Source organism: Prunus persica, chromosome G5, assembly GCF_000346465.2.
Source record: "Prunus persica cultivar Lovell chromosome G5, Prunus_persica_NCBIv2, whole genome shotgun sequence".
Lineage (NCBI taxonomy): Eukaryota > Viridiplantae > Streptophyta > Magnoliopsida > Rosales > Rosaceae > Prunus > Prunus persica.
Genome location: NC_034013.1, coordinates 12,098,179 through 12,124,636, shown reverse-complemented (window position 1 = coordinate 12,124,636; position 26,458 = coordinate 12,098,179). Strand labels below are relative to the sequence as shown.

The 26,458-nt window shown below is 37.2% G+C and overlaps 4 protein-coding genes and 1 pseudogene across 6 annotated transcripts; 2 read left to right on the top strand and 3 right to left on the bottom strand.

The window, feature by feature from the left end:
- LOC18776494 (phosphatidylinositol 4-kinase gamma 2) lies at positions 492 to 3,648 on the top strand. The gene is made up of 2 exons (XM_020564581.1): positions 492 to 2,614; positions 3,048 to 3,648. Exons 1-2 carry the CDS (start codon positions 1,241 to 1,243, stop codon positions 3,423 to 3,425), a joined length of 1,752 nt encoding a protein of 583 aa, XP_020420170.1. The 5' UTR covers positions 492 to 1,240; the 3' UTR covers positions 3,426 to 3,648.
- On the top strand, positions 5,595 to 6,603 carry LOC18776184. The gene has a single exon (XM_020563649.1). The coding sequence runs from the start codon at positions 5,806 to 5,808 to the stop codon at positions 6,430 to 6,432; it is 627 nt and encodes a 208-aa protein (XP_020419238.1). The 5' UTR covers positions 5,595 to 5,805; the 3' UTR covers positions 6,433 to 6,603.
- Positions 7,558 to 10,303, bottom strand: LOC18776877 (GDSL esterase/lipase At4g10955). Of its 3 annotated transcripts, none has more exons than XM_020563645.1 (3): positions 10,038 to 10,303; positions 9,243 to 9,356; positions 7,558 to 8,792 (listed from the first exon to the last, which is right to left on the bottom strand). In XM_020563645.1, the coding sequence occupies exons 2-3, from the start codon at positions 9,302 to 9,304 to the stop codon at positions 7,802 to 7,804; spliced, it is 1,053 nt and encodes a 350-aa protein (XP_020419234.1). In that variant the 5' UTR covers positions 9,305 to 9,356; positions 10,038 to 10,303; the 3' UTR covers positions 7,558 to 7,801. The 3 variants fall into 3 exon arrangements, with proteins under 3 accessions (XP_020419234.1, XP_007209318.1, XP_020419235.1); XM_007209256.2 differs by having other exon boundaries at positions 9,243 to 9,351; XM_020563646.1 differs by lacking the exon at positions 10,038 to 10,303 and adding an exon at positions 9,871 to 10,016.
- Positions 16,189 to 18,261, bottom strand: LOC109946247 (annotated as a pseudogene).
- Positions 18,146 to 19,527, bottom strand: LOC18775705 (dynamin-related protein 5A). Its single transcript, XM_020564763.1, has 5 exons — positions 19,504 to 19,527; positions 19,334 to 19,424; positions 19,150 to 19,214; positions 18,429 to 18,623; positions 18,146 to 18,289 (listed from the first exon to the last, which is right to left on the bottom strand). The coding sequence occupies exons 1-5, from the start codon at positions 19,525 to 19,527 to the stop codon at positions 18,146 to 18,148; spliced, it is 519 nt and encodes a 172-aa protein (XP_020420352.1).

Below are 26,458 nucleotides of genomic sequence, written 5' to 3'. Positions count from 1 at the left end.
AATTTATTATTTAATATATATTTTTTACATTTTAATTTTTTTAATATGAAAAATTATGAATTTACCATATTATCTTTATTTAATTAATAATTTCAATTCTTAATGTTTGCATTAATCAATGGTATTTTCTAGTATTTTTAAAGTTTCACCATTTTCTGGTATTTTAAAAAAAACCTCTCGCAGACGCAGAAGGATGTGTGGAGAGACTAACATATATAGATGCAAGTGTTTTTGGAAGTATTTAACGTTAACATGGTTCATGTACTTATCTAAGTAAAGCCCTTTTGGCTTAATTTGTATTATTTTTAATTTTTCATAAGTGATTTTATTAATCCAGAAAAGAAAAAAGAAGAAAAGAAAACTGTAACAATATTTGGATATTACAATTTACACCTGTAACAATTTACACCTGTATTTTAAAAACGAAACACCTCCCGTTATAGCCGTTGGGTCAAACCATTTATATAAAGCCAACGGCTATAATACCGTCCCCTCCTCTCTCTCTTCGCTTTTCTTTCAGTCTTTCACTCTCTCTCTCTTATCGACGACATAATTTTCGGACCAGAAAAACTCGGGGGAGAATATCGCGGGAGCTTTAGAAGACCCCGAATTTTTACATCCCATTCTCGGAAAGTGAAAAAACTCGGCTCAATTACTCGGCAATTAATCGCCACACTTGTTGGTCATGCAATTTAAGCCCATTTCCTTTGCCCATTTCATTTGATTCTTTCCCGTAAGGTAAGAATCCACTCTCTCCTCCAAATTGCAATTCTCTGCCCTAATTCTTTCTATGAGAGTTTTTCCATTACCCTCAAGACCCCAACTTTTCAATTTACAAAATTAGACTGGTTTTTTTATTGTTGAAATCTTTGTGGGAGCTTCAAGAAGAAGTTGGATTTTGTTTTTACATTTTTCTTTGATTTAGGCATCTGGCTTCGTGCAAAGGGTTTCTCTTGAATCCCGGGGATTTGGAATTCTATTTAAATTTCATTTCTTTCTGGGGATTTTCGATTTTTTCCCTTTTGTTTGGCTCTGTCAATCTGCTGTACAGATTTTGGTTTTTGGGTCTTGTTTTTTTTTTTTATTTTTTTTTATTTTTAGCATCTGGGTATTTGATCAATGTGATCTAGGGGCCTTGATTGTGTAGGGCCAATTTGAATATCAGTAGGCAACAGAAACAAAGAGGTCCTGGTTTTTTCATTTTGGGGGGTTTGAAAGAAAAAGTTGAAGTATTTGAAAAATGTCTGTTGCTGATGTTGCTCTGAGTCCGATTCGGAAAGAGTCGGTAAATTCTGCTGCTGGGTTTTTTGAAAGCCACCTGGGGCATTTTTCTAGCGAATCAATCATGTTATATCTCCGGGTTTCCGGCTCCGTGATTCCTCTGCGTGTTTTAGAGTCGGATTCGATTGCTTCAGTGAAGCTTAGGATCCAAACATGCAATGGATTCGTGGTAAAGAAGCAAAAGCTTGTTTTCGAAGGCAGGGAATTGGCCCGGAACGATACTCTCATTAAGGACTATGGTATCACTGGTGAGAATGTTTTGCATTTGGTTCTTAGACTTTCTGATCTTTTGCATATCACTGTTAAGACCATTTGTGGGAAGGAATTTGATTTCCATGTTGATCGACATCGAAAGGTCGGGTACCTGAAGCAACGGATTTTGAAAAAGGGGAAAGGTTATGATCCTGAGGATCAAGAACTTTTCTGCAACGGTGAAAAGCTTGATGACCAGAGGCTTATTGATGATATTTGTAAGAACAATGATGATGTTATTCACCTGGTGGTTCAGAAATCTGCAAAGGTTAGAGCTAAACATTTTGACAAAGATTTGGAGCTTTCAGTTGTGGCACCAGTTTCTGATGAAACAAGAGAAGGAGTCAATGGAGTAGCCAACCACCGACCCGAGGGGGTTCCAGTTGTAACCTGGGAGTCGGCTTTTCGAAATCCAGATTTCTTGTTGGAACCAATTATTGTCAATCCCAAGGTTAAAGTTCCCTCTTATGTATGGGACATGTTTAACTCTACATTTAATGGTTTGCAGAAGGGCAATCAACCTATAAGATCCTCTGAGGGGACTGGAGGAACTTATTTCATGCAAGATCCTTCCCAAGAGTTTATTTCTGTTTTCAAGCCTATTGATGAGGAGCCTAATGCAGTGAACAATCCCCATGGCTTGGCCGTATCTCCGGATGGTGAAGGTTTGAAAAGGGGAACAAGGGTGGGAGAAGGAGCCCTGAGGGAAGTTGCAGCATACGTATTGGATCATCCCAAGGGCGGGCCTCGCAACTTATCAAGAGAGGCTATTGGCTTTGCTGGCGTGCCTCCCACAGTTTTGGTTAGGTGCTTGCACAAAGGCTTTAATTATTCGAAAGGGTATGAAGGCTCATTAAAGAATGTTAAGATTGGGTCATTGCAGATGTTCATGAAGAATGATGGAAGTTGTGAGGACATGGGTCCTAGTCGTTTCCCCGTGGAGGAGGTGCACAAGATTAGTGTGTTTGATCTAAGAATGGCAAATGCCGACAGGCATGCCGGGAATATTTTGTTTAGAAAAGGGGAAGATGGTCAGACTGTGCTCATTCCAATTGATCATGGATACTGCCTTCCTGAGAATGTAAGTAAATACGTTTTTGCTTTCATGCTTTGCTATCTTAGTAATATCTTAAATGTTTGCACCATCGTTCTTGCCATTGCCTTCTTTTCATAATTTTCTGTGAATTATGAAGCTATGGTTGTAGATTCTAACAGATGTTCATTTAATCTCCATGTGGGTGCAATAGGGTTCATGTTGGATCTAGGTTGAAAATGACTGTTTAATGGGTTAATAAATTTCCAACTTAAACTAGGGTGGTCTTTTATTCTTTTATCTTATCTTACATCTAAATAGTTGGAGCAGTGTGTTTATAAATTTTGTTGGTTGGTGCTCTTTCTTTACCTGCCAGAATGATTTCCGTACACCTGTATTTTTCTCACCATATTTTCGATCATATAGGTTTGATTTGGGTTTTTTATTCTTTAACTGATAATAACCTTTCCTCTGTCCGCAGTTTGAAGATTGCACATTTGATTGGCTTTATTGGCCACAAGCTTGCCAGCCTTATTCTCTTGACACCATTGAGTACATAAATTCTTTAGATGCTGAACAAGATATTGCACTTCTGAAGTTTTATGGGTGGGATATTCCTATTGAGAGCGCCCGCACGCTCCGTATCTCCACTATGCTTCTGAAGAAAGGGGTAGAGAGAGGTCTCACCCCCTTTGCTATTGGGAGCCTCATGTGTAGAGAAAATATAAACAAAGAATCAGTGATTGAGGAGATTGTGCGTGAAGCTCAGGATTCCTTGCTCCCTGGAATGAGTGAAGCTGCATTTCTTGAAGCCATCTCCGAGTTCATGGATTTGCAGCTCGACAAGCTTGCTAAATAAATTTGCATCTATTTTATAGGTACATATATGTATGTATTGATTGAATGACCAGTCCATTTTTGGATGGACTGCAGGTTGTATGAAATGTGGATGTCTTATGAAGTTTCATATAAGCCTGAAGTTTCCCTTCATTTCTGTCAACTGATGGAGAATATACCAAGACTTCTGTCAACTGTTATTTAAAATGGTCATGAATAAGATCTATTCCTATTTATGTATTGTATTACATCACTTTATTAGGATTTTAAAATATGGTGTGCATATATGTAGATATATCACCAATCTGGGAGTTGAAGCCTTTCACAACTACTACAAGGCATCATCCCTGGTGAACTAAGTTTTAGAGGTTGGGAATCATGATATAACCCAACTGTGGTAGCTAATGTTTGTCTTTAAAACTTGTAACTCTTGTGTTTTAAATATAAAATAACCAAGATTGGAAGCACCTATATATATGGAGATATATCCTGCATTGAGTTTATTTCTGCATTCACCTAGTGTGATTAGAGTCTGCTTTTACAACAATCACAATGAGAAAGATGCTGATAATTGCTATTCTGCTCTTAGATTGTTTAATGTAGGTGTTTAATTTTAAACACCCAACAATAGGGAATCACAAAATGTCAACAAGCACCAGCTACTTCTGAACCTAGAGACCACTAGCTTGCAGTGGCATCTTCTTATCTATGATTGATTACCATCCCCCACAGGCTCAAACTGAAAACTCAGCATTGCTGGTTTGAAAATCTCTCTTTCATTCAATAATAAACTGGAGAAATTATGGTTTGCTGGTTCTCTGCCAAAAGCCCATGTGAGTTTTCCTCTGTTTGAAAATTGAAACCTGCTCTGCTGTTGGCACTATCTATATGAGCCCAAAAAAAGTGAGGGAAAAGCACTTTTTCAATGAAGTGATTTCCATGCTTCATCTTTTTTCTTTTAACCCCAGAAATAAAATTACCATGAACAATCTCTAGCACAACCAGTTCTAATAACAGATGCAAAGTTACACCTTCAAATTATGCAATCAGTTTCAGGAATATTATGTCAAAACAGCAGCATCAGATTTGTTCTGATTTCAACATGCCCAATAAGACAAAATTTGAACTAAACTCCTCCTCAGCAAACTCAATCTTTACTGAAAGATCCCAACAGAAGTTTTAGCAAAATATGCTGACAGAAAGATTACCATTGGCAAAGGGAACATTAATTTTAAGCACCTTTTTTTCTAATAATAATCCTTCTCAAGTTTGAGTGGCCCCCATTTAAGAACATTATAAACTTATCTAAATTAAGATTCTAATCACCGTTTTGTCCTAAACTTTTAGCCGCTCTTACCATAATTAAAAACACATGCACTCGTTATTCCCACTCAACATTAGAACAAGCATTAGTCATCAGATTACACTGTTATTCTTCTGCATGATTAAGATGTCTCATTTCCATTTTGCTAAATAAAAAATGCAAATTTACCCTATCGACATGCTTGTGCAAACTTGTCAGACCCACTTTCCTAATTGTCTTTCTTGGGCCCACCCAACCTTTAATTCTTGAAACCTTCAACGGCTTGGATTGCATACTCGCATCCACCCGTGGACCAAAGTCCATGCCCCAGCAAGACAGACATACAGACAGCAAAAGCCCCACTCTTCATCACCCAAGAATAGAGAACATTTTCAAACTAAACCAAACAGAAAAACCTGCGTCTAGTGCTTGCTTTTTCCTCACTAGTTCAATTGACTTTTAATCCTCATTTTGTATCATAAATTTAATGGTGTGCAAGGAAACAAAAGATTAGGTTGATGACATTTATCAAGTTTGTGTGGGGTTACATTCATAATTATTCTTTGATTTTGTAGCATATAGTGTTTCAATTTGATATAATTATAGTTTCTGGTCAAAACTAATTGTAGTTATCTTTATTAACATAATGCGAGGATACATATTCGTTGTTGGTTAATTATATCATTATAAGAAGAGACTTACAACTCAAGTGATTAGAATAGTTATTTATATAGATTTTATCAAATTTAAAAATTCTGAACCATCGATTATGTTAATTCTAACTTGTGATTTAAAATTTGTCCAATAATTTAGTAAGTCAGAGAAAAATTACCCTCCAAATTCAAACCCGGAAAATCAGAGAAATGAAAAAGTTTATTTTTCACACTTTTGTCTCAAACTCACCAGGACCCCTAACCACTTACCATTCAATATATACACTCAAAACCCACATACAAACACAACCCCTATATCCTCTCTCTCTATAAACACTCATTCCGTCTCTCTCTCCTCTGTCTCAATCTCAGTCACACAGATCCACACTGCTTCACCGCTTCTCGTAATTTCAATCTTTCTCTGTTAAACTCAAAATTAATTAGCCATGAGCAAGCCTCGGACTCAGAGGCCCAAACCTCCACCTTCTGGTCGCACAAACCTCGCCTCCTGCATCGTCGCCACAATTTTCCTAATTTTCGTCGTCATCGTCATCCTCATAGTCTACTTCACCGTCTTCAAGCCCAAAGACCCCAAAATCTCCGTCAGCGCCGTCCAGCTCCCCTCCTTCTCCATCCAAAACTCAACCGTCAACTTCACCTTTGCCCAATACGTCGGCGTTCGGAACCCGAACAGGGCAGCTTTCAGCCACTTCGACAGTAGCCTTCAGCTTCTTTACTCCGGAAACCAAGTCGGGTTCATGTTCATACCCGCCGGCAAGATCGAAGCGGGTCAGACCCAGTTCATGGCCGCCACTTTTGCAGTTCAGTCGTTCCCGGTTAACGATCCTAATCGGGCTGTCGGGTTGGTCCAGAACCCGTTGGGGCCCACGTTCGGGGACGGGTACAGTGGGTTGAGTGGCGCCGGCGGACCCACGATGGAGATTGAGTCGAGGTTGCAGATGGCGGGTCGGATTCGGGTCATGCACTTCTTCACTCACCATGTGGAAGCTAAATCTGGGTGTAGAGTTGTGATTTCTGTGAATGATGGGTCTGTGTTGGGTTTTCATTGTTAGCTTGTTAGTTTTGGCTTTTCTTTCTTCTGATGAGTGAAAAAGAGTGTAGCTTTTTTAGTTTTTGCCAAAATTGGTAACTTGGGTGCCCAATTTGTTAACCCATTTGATCAATGGAAGTGTAAAAAAGAATTGATTTTTAACAATTAATCTCTCTTCAGCTGTCATTATGCATCTGGGTTTTTGTTTTTGGTAGGAGTTTTGGGTTTCTTTATGTGGTGTTAGCTAGTCATAAATTCATAAAGCTGAAAGCTTGATTGGCTAGCAAGCAGAAAGCTGAAGTTGATTTGATGAGTTGGAGTAGGTAGAGATAATTGGGGTTGGCAGTGGTGTACACTGTGGAGAGGCTGTAGGAGCCTTGAAGAAAAGGGAGGGAGGGTGGGAGCAGTGGAAGGGAGGAGCTTTTTGCTTTTGCTTTCTTTTTTTTTCTTTATTGGGTTTGCTTAATGTTGAGAGAGAGAGAGATTAATTAGAGTTTAAGTAAAGGTAGATCCTAAATTCCTAGTCTTGCAGTTGGACTAAATAGAACAGAGTTGGCCAATTATTTGGGGCATTTAAGGCTGAAATTGGGGGTTATGGGCCCCAACTCCCAGGTCCCAATCATCAAGTAAAGGATCTTAACTGTGCCTGTGGAGCCTCTAGCTTAATATAATCATAGGGATGAGTGAAATGAAAGAGTTTGATTGTGAAGAACCACTACTGTTTAATTCACCTTTTCTAGTTTGAAAGTGTGGAAACATCAAAGTAACCCAACCAGTAATTGGTGGTAATTCAGTAAACATGGTGAATGGGATATTGGCAATGGTAAAAAAGTGTGCTTTTGCCAAAGAGAAAAACAACAGGAAATGGCAGAGTGGGAGCCATGGTCATTCATTGGGAATCTTTTTTTTTTTTTTTTTTGGGTCAAGATGGTCATTGGGATTCGAGTATGCGTTTTTTTGACTTTCTCCATGTTTGTTCACACTTTGTTGCGGCCTGCGGGAGCAATTTGGGACCATTCCCAGTAAAAAATGAAAAGCAGTACGTAATTATTTTTTTGCCACCACAATACCTTTTCTATTAATTTTAATTTTTACCTATCGATCCGTCATTCGAATGAGAAGTACTTCAAGCATTAAGCCACCCACGAAAGAAATCAGTAACTTCAAATGAAATTTCCTTTCTGTAACTCATAATTTACAACTCATATGCCATTGCATTCACACAACCAAGCAGCTCCCTACTTGCTCCTCTTCTTCCTTAACTAGTAAACTTCTTCATTTCTTTAGTTTATTCTTTCCAAAATCATGACTGATGAAAACACGATTGGAGGCTGTTTGACTACTTAAAACCACGAGTACATGGAAAATAATCAGAACAATCACACCGAAAACTATCTGTATTTGTGAACCTCAGACTGGAGTTGCAGATCGTCTCTCCACCATTGGTGAATTCCATGGGCTTCTTTAAGATCCCGTGACGGGGTCAAATTAACTGTCAGCTTTGCAGAAGGAATGAGGTGCAATGGAGGCTCCGGCGCTGGCTGCTTTCCCATTGCATGCATTAGTAGACCCCCAAGAGAATTCTGGGTTGCTAACCTCTCAATGGCTCCTGCTCCAATGTCCTGCATCTTCTTCCTATGTTCAAAATACCCGATATATTCGGAGCAGATGTCATCAGCTGGATTGACAAATAGACCAGGGAACCATGCAGACAGAGTAGTGAAAGGGTTTTCTTCTGAATGACTTCTCTGTTGTGGTTGTTGTTTAGCCTTCATAGCAAGAGTGAGGCCTGCTGTAATTACACTGCCTGCAATCCGAATCCCGTGTTTCACTCTCTTGTCCTTAATCCTCTCTATTGGGGCAGACACAAACGGTGGATTGAAGAGAAAAGATTTGAGGAAAATGCCATTGCTAGCCATAGTTTTTCCAGCAAGCATTGCCATGGCTGACCCTAAGGAATGGCCAGCTAACCAAACATTTGAATCACCTACTGCAGCAACCATATTCCGGACAGCTTGCATAGCAATCTCAAAGCGAGATGTCCGGTGAAGTCCATTTCGGACCACCTCAACATCCAACTCAAGATCTCGTGAGACTGAGTCATTCTTCGTCAAGGTGCCTCGGAAGGCAATTACAAAACAAGGTATTCCCTCTAATGGGGAGTTACAAAGAGAAGGAGGAGGTTTGAATTCATAAATGGCACCAAAGATTGAGAAACCAACATCATCCACAAGCTTGCGGAGCAACTTAAAATGGAAGAACTCCCACCAAGGAGGAGCAAGGGCTTGGGGCCCTTCACGTTCCTCTTGGCGGTCCCGCTCAACAACATAGACACCCTGAACCAAACATGCAGCAACAGACCTTTGATGTTGAGTATTCTGCCTGCATACAGTGGCACACATTTTAAATCCCATATCATCTTGCAAATTCAAAGAAAAGTAATTGATTCATATCGACAATGTTTTGCCTGAGAAGAATGATTCAAGCACTAAATTCCTTCAAATTGTGTCGATAAAAACCTTCGGTCAAATTAGAAGAACAGAACCCCTTGAGTGATAATTGCAATTGTGAGTATTATCGATGCATACATAATCTAACAAGCATATAACTCCACATAACAACAAAACAGCACAATACCATCCATCTTCATATGGCTTTTTTTTAAAGTTCAAGATACAAAATCAGCCGATTAGCATTACTGTCAATCACAAGAACTTCCTCCATACCATTTTGGTAAAGAAAAACACACTTGATTCCAAACCTAAAAATACTATTCATTCATCTTTTGAAAGAAACTGTGTGGGGGTGGAGTGGCAGAGTTTGAGGTCTCACCAATCAATGGAAGTTAGGTGTAATGGCCCTGAAAGGTCGAAACATTCCCTCTCGGAGGCCATTTACACCACGTGTTACTCTTTCTATTTCCTCTTGATATCCTCAGAAGCTGTTCTGCATTGCATAAGTCCAGAAAGTGCTCAGTACTCATTAAATATATCATGTACTTAATATAAAAAAATGGAAGGCATACATACACTTCTGAGAAATACAGAGGACCAAAGAATATGAACCAAATTCATGGTTTGCCTTTTTTTTATTTTTATTATTATTATTATTATTTTTTAAACTTGGTTATAAATTTCCCTTAATTTTCACTAAGCTAGGATATCCAAGAATTGCTTTACCAAGCCACCCCCAACAAGATGTATTATGAAGTGAAAAACAGTTTCCAAGCCCATATTTTCATCTGAATCAATTCAGATCTGACAAGAAGCCAACCCCACCAGATAGATCCATTCACTTTCACCATTTTGAGATCAAAACTAATCAGAAACAATGAAAAACTATCAACCGAAAGAAAATCAGGCCCAACCCATCATAAGATTCAAACATATCTGCAACAAGAACAGACACACCAGAAACTGCCAAACCAAAAACAAAGAAGAAGCATCGGCAGAGAGACAACCACACAATTAAAATAAGCTAAAATGAATCCACCATCTCCCACATTTCTGACAGGTAAACAGCACAGAAAGGAATGCCAGAGATTCAAAACAGTTGAATTACCAAATACAAATCGATTTGTGAAAACAAATTATTGAAATTAAGAAACTTTTTATATAAAAAATGTACCTAAAAGAAATAAAAGGTGGTGATGACAGAGCCTGCTTGTGTGATTGTTTGTTTCAAAAGGGAGGTTATTTTATATATATCCGAAGAGGGAGGGGAGGGCTGAGCGGTTGGTGTGTTTTAGCGTTAACCTGTCTACGTCTTCCTCCTTTTAGAGATCCAAGCTTGGGTTTTGATACTTTTGAGGCTCAAGCTGTTAAACGACCCGCTAGGAGGAGACCCTTTTCTCTGTTTTTGTCTGGGTTATGCTCTCCTCGTACGTTTAAATTCTGTCTCTTTATTTTCACCTATAAAAAGGAAAGATTAGCAAAACTAGGAACTTTTTCATTTTGGGTAAATTACTCAAATGGTCCTCAAACTTGTATGCGATTTATATTTTGGTCTCTAAATTAAATTATTAGTCCAAATGGTATGTTAATCGCCCATTTGATCCAACCGTTAGGTTCTGTCAATATTGTCGTCAAATTTAAGAGTAAAACCGTCCAAACCATGTAGAATAGCCAATTCTTAAAGCAACAAAGGCGTCATTCGAGGAATCCACCTTCTTCTTCAACGAAGGCTGCAATGTCTGAAAGCTCAACAAATTCAACTCGATCCAATCGGTATTGCTTTTGTGGGATGAAGATTAAACGATGCACTTCATGGACAGATCTGAACTGGGGAAGAAGGTTTGAGGCATGCGACCAAAATCGGGTAAGATAGAGTAAGGGTTTTGTTATGTTTAAGTGAAGAATTGAATGGTGTGCTGGGCTCTGATTGATTGTGTGTAACAAATGATGTGCAGAATAGCCAAACAAGACATCATTTCTTTGAATGGCTGGATAATGAAACATGTCCAAGAGGAAAGGAAGTGCTTCCTAGATTGCTTAGAAGACTCAGAGGTATGGAGGAAGAAATTAGAGCAAGAGATGAGCAACTGAGATTAGTGGAAGTAGAGAAGAAAAAATTGGAAGAGAAAGTGTGTGTTGTTATTGAAGGAAAAAAGGAATTGGAATGGAGTAGACAGAGACAATTGAAATTGGGGTTTGCTTTGATCCTTTTATGGTGTTTGTTTGTAATTTTGGTGATGAGTAGAAAGATTTAGCTATGAATGTTAGGTCTGTAATGGCCTTTTAGGTTTGTAATGGGATTATATGTATGAATGTAATGTGGTGTTTGTTAGCTATGAAATAGTTTGTGGAGTATTTTAGGTAAAACAATTCCATAACCAAAACCACACCAATTTCATAAATGAAAACCAATTCCATAACCAAAAACCAATCCCATAGCCAAAAACCAATCCCATAGCCAAAAACCAATTCCATAACCAAATTGCACAGCATAAACCAATTCCATTACCAATATGTAGAGTTAACTCTAATCCACAAGCTGTGATTCCATAAAATTACATCCCAAATTACAGAACCTAAACCAAAAGGCATAGTGTAACTCTAATCCAGAAGATGTAAATCCACAAAATAACATCCAAAAAGCTGTGATCCTATTGTTTGTACTGTAAGCCAAAATGCAGGGCCTTTACATAACCAAAATGCATATCCTGAACAAAATCCACATCCCAAATTACACAAAATATATATGATTCCCCTTGCCTTGTGAATGATTATGGTTGTGATAGAACTTCTGTAGGCCTTTTGAATGTTCCTCTTCTAATAGCAACCCTTTTGAATGTTCCTCCTCTAATAGCAGCCCTTTTGAATGTGCCCCCTCTTGCCAAACCTCTGACCATAGTTCTTGGCAAACCTCTTCCCACACCTCTTGCCAACTAAAGAAAGAGGACCAATATAAGTTCTGAACTATATTGCAAAAAAGTAAGTGAGCATATTTGAAAAATAAACCCCAAACAACATACACTTTGTTGTGAAGAAGTAGCAACTTCAGTTGCAACAGCTGGAGCCTCAATAGCTCTTCCTGTTCCTCTAGCCAACCTTTTTCCCATATCTCTGAGCATACTTCTTGGCCAACCTCTTATACCTCTTGCCACCTAAACAAAGAGGACCAATATAAGTTCGCAACTAAATTGCAGATTTGTGAGACAACATATTTGAAGAAAAATACCCTAAAAAACGTACACTTTGTTGTGAAGAAGTAGCAACTTCTTTTGCAACAGCTGGAGCCTTATTGGCTATTCCTCTTCCTTGTCCTCTACCCCTCACTCTAACTGCCCCTCCCTTAGTGTGAACCTCTTTTTGGGCAAAAGATGCATTTGCCTACAAGAGCACAAGGAATTATTACTTCCAAAACATGTAACAACTCTAAATTTGCATAATAAATAATTACCTGTTGATTTTCTGAGCTGTGTCTGTCACAAGTTGCCCTATTATGGCCACTTTGACCGCATCTCCTACATGTGATCTTAATAAAAAGTCTTCTAAGCTTGTCTCTTGGTTGAACATAATTTGGAGGCATTGGATGTGGTGGGGGTAGTTGTGGTACCAGAATTTCAGCAGATTCTTTGGACCTAGTTTTTTTGGGCCTTCCTGGCTGTACCCTAACATTTGGGGGATGTATTGGAGGATGCCCAGATTTAGCCCACTGATCCATTGAAGGGATGGGATAAATCATTGGTTCATATGACTTCATATAAGTTGCAGGCTTGTAACATTCATCCACATAATCAATGGGGCTTTCATCCCTTTGAAAAATTGTAGAAATTGCATGGCCACATGGTATCCCACATAAATCCCACCTCTGACAAGAACATGTCCTTGCCCTAAGATCCACAACAAATTCTCCACCATACATGTGGGTCACTTGATATGTTTGCAAGCCAGCCAGTGGAGGAATGCACGTGGAGGCATCTAACTTGTTTTTCTCAATTATCTTGAAGATTCTTGGCCCAACTAGATGTTTCCATTTCGGACATGCAGCCCTTCTATTTGCCATCCTAAGCATCACAAGAACTCTTATCCTCTCCAAGCAAGTCAAAATGGACTGATCTTTTGCATCTACTATTGCTGAATTGAAACTTTCACAAAGATTGTTCAACAACAGATCACACTTAAACCGTGTATCAAAGTGACATCTACTCTAATTCTTTGCAGGTCTCTTAGTGAGCCATTTCCACGCTTCCTCATCCTCTTGTTTCATATTTTCCATTTCTGCTTCCCACCAAGGCATAGTTGTGGCTCTTGCTGCAACCCACAATATGTGTTTTAGAGCAAGACCAGAGTGTGATGATCTAAAAATATTATATAAGTGTCTAACACACATCCTGTGCTCTGCAGTTGGAAGTAGAGTCTTAATTGCAAGTATGAGTCCCTTTTGCTTGTCGCTAATGAACACATATGACAAACCATTTGTAATCTTTAGATCTTCAATCAACAGCCTAAGAAACTAGATCCACAATTGTTTGCTTTCGATCTCAACAACTGCATAAGCAATTGGGAAACTGCTATTGTTGCATCCACCCCAACTGCTGTCAAAATCTAGCCAGGATAAGGACCTTTTATGTGGCATCCATCAACACCAATAACTGGTTTGCGTCCATCTAAAAATCCCTGCCTGCAACCAGTGAAGCAAACATACATCCTTAGAAAGATAGCTTGGCCCCCCACTTGTTCAGTTTTAATTACAACTGTACTTCCCTTGTTTGCCTTCTTCAATTCCTCTGCATAATCCCTTAACCTAGCATATTTTTCTATGTAACTCCCTTCAATCATTACTTTGGCCTTCTTTTTGGCCCTATATATTTGATGTCTTGTGACATTCATACAATAATCCTCCAAAACATCCTCTTGCAATGATTTCACATCCAAGTCTGTGTCTCTCTTCAGCTTCTTAGAATACTTATTGCAAAGCCACTTAGATGAGGCATACTTCAACTTGTCGACCCTCCCACAGTGTTCTAGGCTCATAGTCTTGATTACAAATGTAGATTCACTCCTATCTATCTTTGAAGCATATAAATAAAATGGACATTTCAGTCCTCCCATACATACTACCTGGAGCCTCACTTTGTCATTTTTTTTTAATTTTATCAACTTACCATGTAGAATTGCATACTCCTCCACAGCTTCTTTCAATACCTTTTTGTTTGCAAATCGCATTCCCATCCTAAACTCTGGATTCCTTAAATCCACCTCTCTCCTGTACTCCTTCAACTTTGGCAATTTCTTTTTCTTTCTTTTGCCCTTTTCCTCACCATTACCCTGATCCTGATCCTCTTCATCACTTCCTGTGTCCAAATCCAATGTGTTAGCACCATCTGATGAAACCTCTCCTGGAGCATCATAAGTAGGCCCAACTTTCTCATGTCCATGGGGCTAAACAGTAGGCTCAACATTCTCACCTGCATTGGCCTGAACAGTAGTCCCAATGTTCTCACCTACATTGGGCTCACCACTTGAGCCCCTAACTACCACATTCTCAGCTACAAGCACCTCATCTTCTTGTTCACTGAATTCATAATCACTATCCACAAATTCTGCATCATTTTCCTCATTTTCCCCTTCATTTCCAACCTTTCCATTCTCAGTTGCTGCAGCCTTATTTTCCTCTCCATTCTCAGTTGCTGCAACCTCATTTTCCCCTTCATTTCCAACTTCTACATATGCATCTGCATCCCCTAGTTCATTGAATGCATGCCATGTGGCACCCTTCCCATCATTTTCTACATCTGCATCATAGTTATATTCTGCACTATCCAAACTAGGCCATGCAGCAGATGCTTGACTCCCAAGCCCATTACCATTTGAATTTTCCAAATCTGTATAGTACAACACAAGAACCCTATTACATGGCATGCATCCAACCATTTCAACTACTTTAGTATCATAGGTAATAAGCTCCAATATGGTACCATCCTTTTCTCCAGCCTTTCTATACCTAATCTCCATAGTTTGCTCAATTTTTGAAACATCTATTGTATACCCCAATTCTTTCCCTATCTTCCTTAAATCCAACAATGATAGAAAGTCATCAACAACATTATCTAAATAACAGACCTTACCACCTTTATAAACCCCATTTTCAAACATACCCCCATGGTGTAGTTCAAGAGTGACTCTGTCAGAGATAGCTGCAAACAGTACATATCAAATTTCAGAGTTAGCTGCACACTCCTTTATCTAATGCTACAGGTTTAGAGTTTTAATTTTTTTTACCGTTTCACTCAATGCTAATAGTGAATTAAGTGTGAAGTAGACAACAAAGGGACCACACCAAACATAAAAACCTATACTTTGCAGTCAATCCCAGCATAAAGGAAATAAAATGCCAGAGTATCTTTTCAACATAAAGAAACTGACCTTGGACCACACACTTGCAAACAAAAAACATCGATTTGCAAAACAAGATGAATATAAAATACAAACAGAGAATCCCTTACCGTATTTGGGATTCTCTCCACCCCAACGGAACTCAAACTCCATCAATGACGAGCATCCACAATGATCGAAATCCAGAAATTCCCGCAAAACCCCCAAATAGGAACCCTAACAACTCCAAAATCTCTGTTGTTGCCTTCGCACCTCCTTTTTCACGAACTGAAGCTAATTGAAGAAGACAATCAAAAGCCTTTTGAGGTTTAAAAAGACGCATATACCCTTTCAGGTTTAAAAAGACGCATATACCCATCATAGACCCCATCACTGGCATTGACTTGTTAAAAACTCACAGAAAATGTAACGGTTGGATCAAATGGGTGATTAACATAGAGTTTATGTACCATTTGGACTAATAATTTAATTTATGGACCAAAATGTAAATCGTGTACAAGTTTGAGGACCATTTGAGTAATTTACCCTTTTCATTTTTGTCAAGAAAAAAAAAATCTTTGCACCCAAAAACTTGTCATGGCAAGGGTGAGCAGAGTGGTGTAGAAATGTATTATCGTGTCATGTTACTGTTTTAATCAACGGAAAAGAGAGACAGCGACAGCCCTTCAACCTCCCATCCTCCCTTGTGTAATTATTAAAACGTAATATTGGGGTGAAAATAATGTTACTTTTTTCTAGTAGTGAAAATTGGAAATGAAACGACCGCGACAAGAAACTGGAGATGAAAAGAGAGGGGATTAGGATACAGCCTGTTGGGGGAAAAAGAGACTAGATTTAGAAGAGTAAAAAGTAGAAACCAATTAGAAATTAAAATAAAGAAGTTGGATAATTTAGAAAACATTAAAATTGGTTAAAAAAAGCTTAAAGTACAAAGCACATTAAAAAATATGACATCCATTTAGCAAATCATATATAGTATATAAATGTCACAGTTGAAAAAACAAGCATAACGACATCAAGTAAAAGATGGCATCACCCCTTGTCAATTTGTTAGCACATAAAATGAAGGCTAAAATGAAACAAGGGGGCTCCCAAACCCCCCTCATTTCCCCATTACAAAAAAATCTTAAATGAATGAATTGTGTGGCCTTCTCGACAAAATCCACATCCAAAAAGAAATGGTGCATGTGATGCATGCCTACTTAGCCCAAGCAACTGAATCAATTTCTGCTTGAGCACTTCTGTATAACTCCAGCCTCTTCGTAAGGGCAGAACGCCTCTCCATTATTGCCGGATCCTTGTTCAGTAATGAGGACAACTGCTTTGTCTGTTCAAAATATTTAGAGTAATCCAAAGTCAATATTTGCCCTCCAAAAGATTGATCAATTTTCACCCCCAGAAATTATAGGTAGAAGATTTTTGTACTAACCTCCAATTTTCCCAAGTCAGTGTAGAAATGGTCAAGAAAGCTTCGTTTTGCCTCTCGGACTTGGCAATAGACAATACACTTGGGGATGGAGTTAACGCAAACTTGCACATACCATATTGACGTCAGCCAGAATCGTTATCCCTGTTTTTTTAAAGAGCAAAAAAACATAGTGATTGGATAAGGTGCTTTGTCATGATTAGCAATTAACCATGTTACTGGTTTAATAGAAGATAAAACAAAGTTTAACCAACATAAAAGACATGCAAGGCTAATTTTTAGTTCATGAAACTCACCAATTCGCCTGAGATATGAATCATTGTATCTATCGAAAATCGAATGTGATGGGTTGCCACCCTTCTCAACATCTTGAGGAAGTTTACGGAAGAAATCAACTGTCAGATAACTACACTCCATATCAACTAGCTTTAGTGTTGCCTTCTTACTTTCTTCTCTCATCCTCTCAAGCGAATCACTAGCTGCATTTGTAACCTCTACTCTAAGAGCAGGATACTGCTTTAGCTCCTGTAAGACAACAAGGAGCAAAATTTACCCAACCACTTGCAAAAGTATGAACATTTGGCCAAACAAAAAAGAGTACCGTTTATCCAAGATCTTAAGAATCTATGAACCCAAGAGAAATAAGAATAACCAAAAGGAGGAAAAGAATACAAGAAAAAAAAAATACTTACCACTGTATTACTAGAACTACCAAAACTAACACCAAAAATACAACAAAAGGAAAAAAAAAAAAAAATCAATGGAAACAAAAAATTAAACATGGTTGTGAACATACTGGAGTCTCATTAACAAACTTGTGAACCAGATCCTTCAAAATGGCATGAACCTGGAATCGTGAAAATTTGAAAATAACTCATCATCGTTCAAGCAGCGTAATAAAGTAAATACTTGCAATTCACACAGAAGGAAAAGTAATCTCTTTTCATACCGCATCAACGGCAGCCTCAGCAGGACCTCTAATAGTAATTACAGAGGATTCAATGAGACCATGGTAACCTTGTTCAGGAGCTATTAGATGAGGTTGATATCCATCAGCTTCAGTAATGAGCTTCCTTATATTTTCCATTGAAAGTTGCTTGTCAAATTGCAATCTTTTTAGAGCAGCAGGAAGCTGGTTATCAAAAACGTTGTAAATCTTATCACCGCCCGGGCGCCTGTGGACAACAAAGAACATATTAATTTCAGACCATTTTATCAAATGGATTAACCAAGAAAATGAATACTGAGCCAAGCTGCACGATTGCATACAGTTTTCCCTGCAAGATTGTAACCGAGAAGATGTTCTTTCTATGTTCCATCGAATAGACGACATATCTTCATGATTGTATACAGTTTTCCCTGCATGTCCAAAGCAATCAATCAATAGCAACTCTTGTAAAAATTACAAACAGAGGTGAATTTCATAGTCGCTTAATTTGACTTTAAAAGCAAGAAACTTTAAAATGATACTACAAGAAATAAAGCAAACTTACTCCAGCGTCTGCAGAAATGGGCTTTCCAAGGCGACTCAGTTCAGCTTCAAGTTCAGCAACGGTCTTGCTAATGAGGGGCTGGATCCCCAGGATTTTCGACTTAATTACTGTTTCCAAATGCTGGGACAGTAACCATTATAATAATTTAGTGAAAACGGCCAATATTTACCCAACAGATTAAATAAAAAAAAGATCTACTAACTTGATTTCCTCTTATAGATATTGAAACCAAATTAATGAAGGCTATCCAGTTGCCTACCTTAGAAAGCATTTTTGCTAGATGCTCAGAACCCATTCTTGGAGCAAGGTGCTTGTATTCTGGGGTAGTAAAAAAATACTCGCGTTCTCTACGCCGGGCAGCAATCATGTCAACATTCTTGTTAATGTCTGCTTGTGAGCGATTCACAACCCCAACCCAAGGAAATTTTAGCCGATATGACTTTCCTTCCAATATCTAAGTAACCCAAAAAGGAAAAGAAGCTCAGGATTGATAATTGCAAAAGCTATGGTGCTTCACTGTGTAAAATAAGGGTATCCAAAATATATGCATTGCCACACTCCTAGATAAATAAGTGACAGCCAAAAAGTGGGATTTGCTAATCATTGCGACTTGCAAAGAGAGTATATATACAAGGCAGATCTGGAATGGACGCCAGAACTTGATCATTTCTATATGTGTGTATGAACTATGTATCTAACCCTAAATAACTCTTTGCCTATAAATGCATCTAGTCATGAATCAGCCTGGATACCTCTATACTAAGCAATTTTTGAAATATTCAGGTATAACTAACTTTAGAGTCCGACATACAAAATGCACATAAATAGGTCTTCCACTGTTTCTTAACTATAGAAAAGTCATAAAGATCTTTTAGGCAATAAAACAGGAAGCTATATTTCTTTAGACTTTCTAGCTTAATAGTTCATTACCAAATCATCCAGTGTCACATGTTTTAAAACAAGATACTAGGCAAACTTACTTCAACTGCATCAGTACCCTTGTCCATAAGATCAATCTTCGTTAAGACTCCAAGTGTCCTCTCCCCTGTAAAAAGAATGTCAATAGACTGAATCCTTTACCATCTACAGTTTCCTATGCTAGATACAACAGGCAAGAATTATGCAAAGATATTTGCAATGTGTAGAAAACGGTTTGAGAGTCACCTGCTGGATCCACTTCACGAGAGATTCTAATTGCATCAGATGTAGCGAGATCTTGATTAGCAGGTGAAATTGCTAAAATTATACAGTTGGGCTGCATAAAATGTTGAAGACACAAAATGATTCAGCGTAGTTAATGTTGAAAAAGAATACAACATTGCAGTGGATATTACCTTCTCAATGTAGGAGCGAACCATATTTTCAATGTCCGCCCAATAGTATCCGATTGACCCTCTACATGCCAAAGAAAAGTTGTTAGTGTCTTATACATACAGATAGTAGTTCTGTCTTCTTTTGCAAAGAAAACAAGGGAAATGAAATGAGAATTGTTTAAAAAAGTCAAAGGTTAGGTTCCTATCCGACCAAAAAAAAAAGGTCTTTAATTCCCTAGGGGAACATGATCAAGCAGATTTTTTTGTTAAGGCAGGTCCTGAATTTTAAAAGTGAGGGCTTTATGTTCCACCTTTCCTTCTTCCATTTTCCTTAAGACTTTTTCAGACAGATAGAATGGCAAAGAAACATGCATGTAAAGTGCCTGCCTGCATAACAATTGATAAATCTATGAGATCGATGATACTTACCAACAGCCACTTTTGTAAGCCCGGGAAGATCAATAAGTGTCAAGTTGACAACTGCCAAGAATCAAATAATTATAAATTGGTTAAATCACTAGATGAGATGATCAAAATGTGGATACAAAAACCTAAAATTATATGAAAATGTTATCATGCAGATAAATAAGAAAGAAAACTTTGGACGCCGTTCCCCGAGATTAAAACTCTATTAGTTGGGGCCCAATTGCTTTAATATTTTAAATGCAGTCCAAGTAGAAATGACCTTCCAATCTATCTGTTGGAGATTGTTTTGAAAAGAAATGTGAAACTAATTGCAAAACTTTTGTGGACTATGTTTTCAGGGGGGCAAAGACCAGTATTACAAAGGAAATTTAACCCAAGATTGTCTTGTCACATTCAAACTATTAACTAAACAGTCCATGAAACTTAATTTGAGTCTACCCACATTGTTCCATGTTGCTGCAAGATAGGTCGGATACCAAGTTCACATTCCCATTCCAAAATCGTAGTGTTCTTTAGTTTAAGTTAAGCAAACAAGTAAAAGAAAAAAGATCCATTAGCTTACCATTAGGAGAATATATGCTAAGATGGATTGGAACACTAGAAATTTGTTTGCTGCGGCCAGTTTCTCAATCTGTCTCGTCTGAAATCTCCTTTCTCACAGCAGCTGTACAAATGGTAATTGTATAAAATGAAATAAACATGCAAATAGCTCTCTCCCCCTCTCTTACAAGATATATGGGCTCACTGGATTTCTTCTTTGTGAAGTTATTTTCAAATTCTAATAGGGGGAAAATCACAAGAACTTCCTCCATACCATTTTGGTAAAGAGAAACACACTTGATTCCAAACCTAAAAATACTATTCATTCATCTTTTGAAAGAAACTGTGTGGGCGTGGAGAGGCAGAGTTTGAGGTCTCACCAATCAATGGAAGTTAGGTGTAATGGCCCTGAAAGGTCGAAACTTTCCCTCTCGGAGGCCATTTACACCACTTGTTACTCTTTCTATTTCCTCTTGATATCCTCAGAAGCTGTTCTGCATTGCACAAGTCCAGAAAGTGGTCAATACTCATTAAATATATCATGTACTTAATATAAAAAAATGGAAGGCATACATACACTTCTGAGAAATACAGAGGACCAAAGAATATGAACCAAATCCATGGTTTGCCTTATTTTTCTTTCTTTTTTTTTTTTACTTGGTTATAAATTTCCCTTAATTTTCACTAAGCAAGGGTATCCAAGAATTGCTTTACCAAGCCACCCCCAACAAGATGTATTATGAAGTGAAAAACAGTTTCCAAGCCCATATTTTCATCTGAATCAATTCAGATCTGACAAGAAGCCAACCCCAAACAATACGACATAAACTCCAGATAGATCCATTAACTTTCACCATTTTGAGATCAAAACTAATCAGAAACAATGAAAAACTGTCAACCGAAAGAAAATCAGGCCCAACCCATCATAAGATTCAAACATATCTGCAACAAGAACAGAACACCAGAAAATGCCAAACCAAAAACAAAGAAGAAGCATCAGCAGAGAGACACCACACAATTAAAATAAGCTAAAATGAATCCACCATCTCCCACATTTCTGACAGGTAAACAGCACAGAAAGGAATGCCCGAGATTCAAAACAGTTGAATTACCAAATACAAATCGATTTGTGAAAACAAATTATTGAAATTAAGAAACTTTTTATATAAAAAATGTACCTAAAAGAAATAAAAGGTGGTGATGACAGAGCCTGCTTGTGTGATTGTTTGTTTCAAAAGGGACGTTATTTTATATATATCCGAAGAGGGAGGGGAGGGCTGAGCGGTTGGTGTGTTTTAGCGTTAACCCGTCTACGTCTTCCTCCTTTTAGAGATCCAAGCTTGGGTTTTGATACTTTTGAGGCTCAAGCTGTTAAACGACCCGCTAAGAGCACTGGCAGCGCAAGACCCAACCCGGGTAGAAGGGCCCCCAGGCGAGCCCAACACAGCTCCAGCGCGAGGAAGAGAGCCCGGGCAGCTGCTGGGTCCCACGAGCCCGGGCAGGCCCAAGGGCAACTTCAGCCTGGGCTTCAGCCCGAGTTGGATGACGTCATCCCTGACAGCAACCAACTGTAACAAGCCACGTGTCGCGCCAGGGACGCTCCGATGGATTTTTTTTTCCAGAAATCCGACGGTCCTCGTTTTTTTTGCTAAAAAAATTGCAAAAAAATTCTGAAAAATTCTGAAATTTTTTTTAAAAAATACCAAAAAATTATGTATTTTTTCCCTATAAATACCTAACCATTTTATTTACTTTCCACACAAAATCTTCATACAATTCTTCTCCATCCCCAATATTTTTTACTCTCCACTCACATTATTCACTTTCCTCACCAATTCTCCACACAAACTATTCTTCTTCCAATATTTCTTACTCTTCACTCACATTTTTCACTTCCCACACCAATTCTCCATACAAACTCTTCTCCTTCCAATATTTTTTATCCTCCACTCACATTTTTCTACTACTTTCCATTTGTAGAAAGAAAAAAAAAATCTTATCTGAAATATGAGATTATAATTTTTTTTAAATATCTGAAAATCTTATCTGACATGGGACACGTGGTACAATTTTAGAGGGTGAAAATGTTATATGAAATCTGATATTATAATTTTTTTTAATGAATATCCGAAAATTTTATCTGGAATAAGACACGTGGCAATCGAGATTCTCATCCGAAAATCTTTTCTTAAAACAATGGACACGTGACAACCAAAAATATTATCCGAAAATTTAATTACAAAAGATTATCAAAATTAATGGTTTAAAGTATTAAAAAAATAGGAAATAAAGTACAATGAATAGTATTTGCCCTAGACTTGCCCTAGACTTAGCCCTCATGGGTGGAACCACAAATGGCAAGGCTGCCACTATTCATGTGAATAGTGACAGCCCTTGTTTGCCCTTACCTTAGACTTTGCCCTTAGGGGTGGAGTTGAGGAGACCCGTTTTCTCTGTTTTTGTCTGGGTTATGCTCTCCTCGTACGTTTAAATTCTCTCTTTATTTTCACCCATAAAAAAGAAAAGATTAGCAAAAACTAGGAACTTTTTCATTTTTGTCAAGAAAAAAAAATCTTTGCACCCAAAAACTTGTCATGGCATGGGTGAGCAAAATGGTGTAGAAATGTATTATCGTGTTATGTTGCTGTTTTAATTAACAGAAAAGAGAGAGACAGCGGCAGCCCTTCAACCTCCCATTCCATGTGTAATTATTAAAAGTAATATTGGGGTGAAAATAACGTTATTTTTCTCTAGTAGTAAAAATTTGGGGAATGCTAGTAACCTTCTTTCAAACTTTTTTTTTATGGATCTTCTCTTTTTTTTTATGACATGCGTCACTTCCCATACACTTAAAATAATAACATTAATACATCAAACAAACCACCTTTTGTTTTTAAAGTTTACCTTTATTAAATGTATTGTCCTTCATTTTATCCAATTTTTCTTACAACTCTCTTACCTTATGTAAAAAATTAAAAAATCTGTTTTTTAAAAAGAAAATGTTATTTTTTTTTAGAGGAATTTTTTGTTATAAAAAAAAACCCAATAATCACCTTTAAAAAATCCACAAAAGATATATTCTTTTTTTTTAATACAGACAAAAGAAGTCTTATTGAATTTTTTTTTCTTTTTCCTAAACCATTAATTAGGTAAGTCTTATTTGTTGGAGTCTTTCAAAAAAGAGAAGAAAAAAAAAAACTAATGTTTTTTCTTATTTAATTTTTTAACAAGGTGATAAGAAACTTGTAACAAATTTGGATAATAAATTTAAGGAAACATTAAAATTAATATTAAAAAAATAAGGGTAAATTTGGAAACAAATGTTACCTTATTTGATGCATTAATTACATTATTTTTAGTGTAAGGAAAGTGACACATGTCATGAGGAAAAGGAAAAAAGTCAAAAAAAGAAAGTTGGAGAGAAGGTTGCTACTATTCACCCTATTTTCTTCCCCTCCGTGAATGGGAGTCTTGTGGGATTTACATGAGGTGGTAGGGATGGCTATATTTTAATTAATAACACTATGTCACATCGGCTGATCACATTGTTAGGAACCTTCATCATTGTTGAGCTGGATTAGTGATGAGCTGGCATAGTCAGTTTGTTAATTGATTAGTTAAGAAATTAGTTTCTAATCGAATTGGTTAATAAGAGCTTACAACTATATTAGACAATTATTGTATCAAGAATGAGTTGTTAAGAATATTGTGCTATTTTGATAATTCAATAAATAATACTTGTTACTCTGTGTAATTCTAGGGTTAAGGTTGAAGGGGGTTTAACACACATAATCATATGTGACAACTGTTAAAAGTCTTATATAGTTATGCTAGTAACTTTCTCTCCGAGGAGGGGCATTGTGTCTAATTAGGTAGTTGGTAAGACAAAGCTAACTAAGGCAATTATAAATATCAACCACACAAATTGAGACACAACTCATACTCCTACCGAAGGTAGTAGTGGGGAATTCTCTGTAATGAGAGAAAGCCCAACAGAGCAATGTCGTGTGAAGGTAGAAGAGGCAATGAAAGCATCAGCTTTCTTTGTGCTAGCAGCTGCGATAAAACAGAGGATGCAAGCATTATCTGAATGATCAGGCTTAAAGCTGTAGGTGGCTAGTGTAGCCCACTTGCTACTAAAGTTATTTGCAAATTGACACATTATCTACCACATGATGTGGTATAATCGTCTGGTCTTTCTCCAATGAGTTTTAACACCCACACACATGTTCTCCCAACCAAAGAAGGAGCCATTCATTGACATTTAAGTCTTCCTATAGTCTTCATTGATTGATTGGTAAAAATCTTCCTCTAGTCTTCATTGATTGGTTGGTACATGCATTCCTCAAGTCTTATAAATACCAACTTTTCATTTATGAGCACATGTATATCCTTTTCTCATAAGTCTACCTTCAGAATTTTCTTCGTCATTTAATATGAAAATTACATAAAGAAAGAGCGGAAATTTCATACATTATTTCTTTGACTAATCTGTCTTCCTCTAGTACATTATTTCATTGACTAATCTGTCTTCCTCTAGAATTTTCTTCGTCATTTAATATGAAAATTACATAAAGAAAGAGCGGAAATTCCATACATTATTCCATTGATTAATCAGTCTTCCTCTATAATTTTCTTCGTCATTTAATATGAAAATTATATAAAGAAAGAGAGGAAATTCCATACATTATTTCATTGACTAATCTGTCTTCCTCTAGAATTTTCTTCGTCATTTAATATGAAAATTACATAAAGAAAGAACGAAAAATACATACATTATTTCATTGACTAATCTGTCTTCCTCTAGAATTTTCTTCGTCATTTAAAATGAAAATTACATAAAGAAAGAACGGAAATTCCATACATTATTTCATTAACTAATTTGTCTTCCTTTTTGTTTGTTCCCCTAGTACACAATAGGAGCTCATACACATCAATAAGTTCAGACATAATAGAAAATTGACAGACCAGTTAAGGAAAGGCAGTGTGGATGTGAAGAAGTGAGAAATTGTGTGAATGATCAGGCTTAAAGTTGTAGGTGGCTAGTGTAGTCTACTTGCTACTAAAGTTATTTGCAAATTGACACATTATCTACCACATAATTTGGTATAGTCGTCTAGTCTTTCTCCAATGAGTTTTAACAGCCACACACACGTTCCCCCAACCAAAAAAAGAGCCATTTATTGGCATTTAAGTCTTCCTCTAGTCTTCATTGATTGATTGGTAAAAGTCTTCCTCTAGTCTTCATTGATTGGTTGGTAAATGTGTTCCTCAAGTCTTATAAACACCAACTTTTCATTTATGATCACATGTATGTCATTTTCTGATAAGTCTACCTCTAGAATTTTCTTCATCATTTAATGTGGAAATTACATAAAGAAAGAATGGAAATTTCATACATTATTTCATTGACTAATCTGTCTTCCTCTAGAATTTTCTTCGTCATTTAAAATGAAAATTACATAAAGAAAGAACGGAAATTCCGTACATTATTTCATTGACTAATTTGTCTTCCTTTTTGTTTGTTCCCCTAATACACAATAGGAACTCATACACATCAATAAGTTCAGACATAATAGAAAATTGACATACCAGTTAAGGAAAGGTAGTGTGCATGTGAAGAAGTGAGAAATGTAAAAATTTCCACATGAGAAAGAACTAAATGTTAGCGTTTGTTTCATTGAATGATGGGGAATGCTAGTAACCTTCACTCCAACCTTCTCTTTTAGACCTTCTTCCTTTTCCTTATGTGTCACTTCCCATACACTTAAAATATTGACATTAATACATCAAACAGACCACCTTTTGTTTTCCAAGTTTACCCTTATTAAATGTATTATCCTTCAATTTATCCCTTTTTTTTTTACAACTCTCTTACCATATGTAAAAAAATTAATAAGTAATGTTTTTTTTAAAATAAAATGTTGGTTTTTTTTAGAGGAAAAACTTTTTTTTGTTTTAAAAAAACACAATAATGACCTTTAAAAAATCCATAAAAGATATATCCTTT

Coding starts and splice junctions, on each gene's coding strand:
- LOC18776877 (XM_020563645.1), bottom strand. CDS start 9,304: ATGGCCTCCGAGAGGGAATGTTTCGACCTTTCAGGGCCATTACACCTA. Junction 8,793..9,242: donor CACCTAACTTCCATTGATTG/GTGAGACCTCAA, acceptor CACTGTATGCAG/GCAGAATACTCAACATCAAA.
- LOC18776494 (XM_020564581.1), top strand. CDS start 1,241: ATGTCTGTTGCTGATGTTGCTCTGAGTCCGATTCGGAAAGAGTCGGTA. Junction 2,615..3,047: donor GATACTGCCTTCCTGAGAAT/GTAAGTAAATAC, acceptor CTCTGTCCGCAG/TTTGAAGATTGCACATTTGA.
- LOC18775705 (XM_020564763.1), bottom strand. CDS start 19,527: ATGGTTCGCTCCTACATTGAGAAG. Junction 19,425..19,503: donor TTCGCTCCTACATTGAGAAG/GTAATATCCACT, acceptor CATTTTATGCAG/CCCAACTGTATAATTTTAGC. Junction 18,290..18,428: donor TAGCAAAAATGCTTTCTAAG/GTAGGCAACTGG, acceptor TTACTGTCCCAG/CATTTGGAAACAGTAATTAA.
- LOC18776184 (XM_020563649.1), top strand. CDS start 5,806: ATGAGCAAGCCTCGGACTCAGAGGCCCAAACCTCCACCTTCTGGTCGC.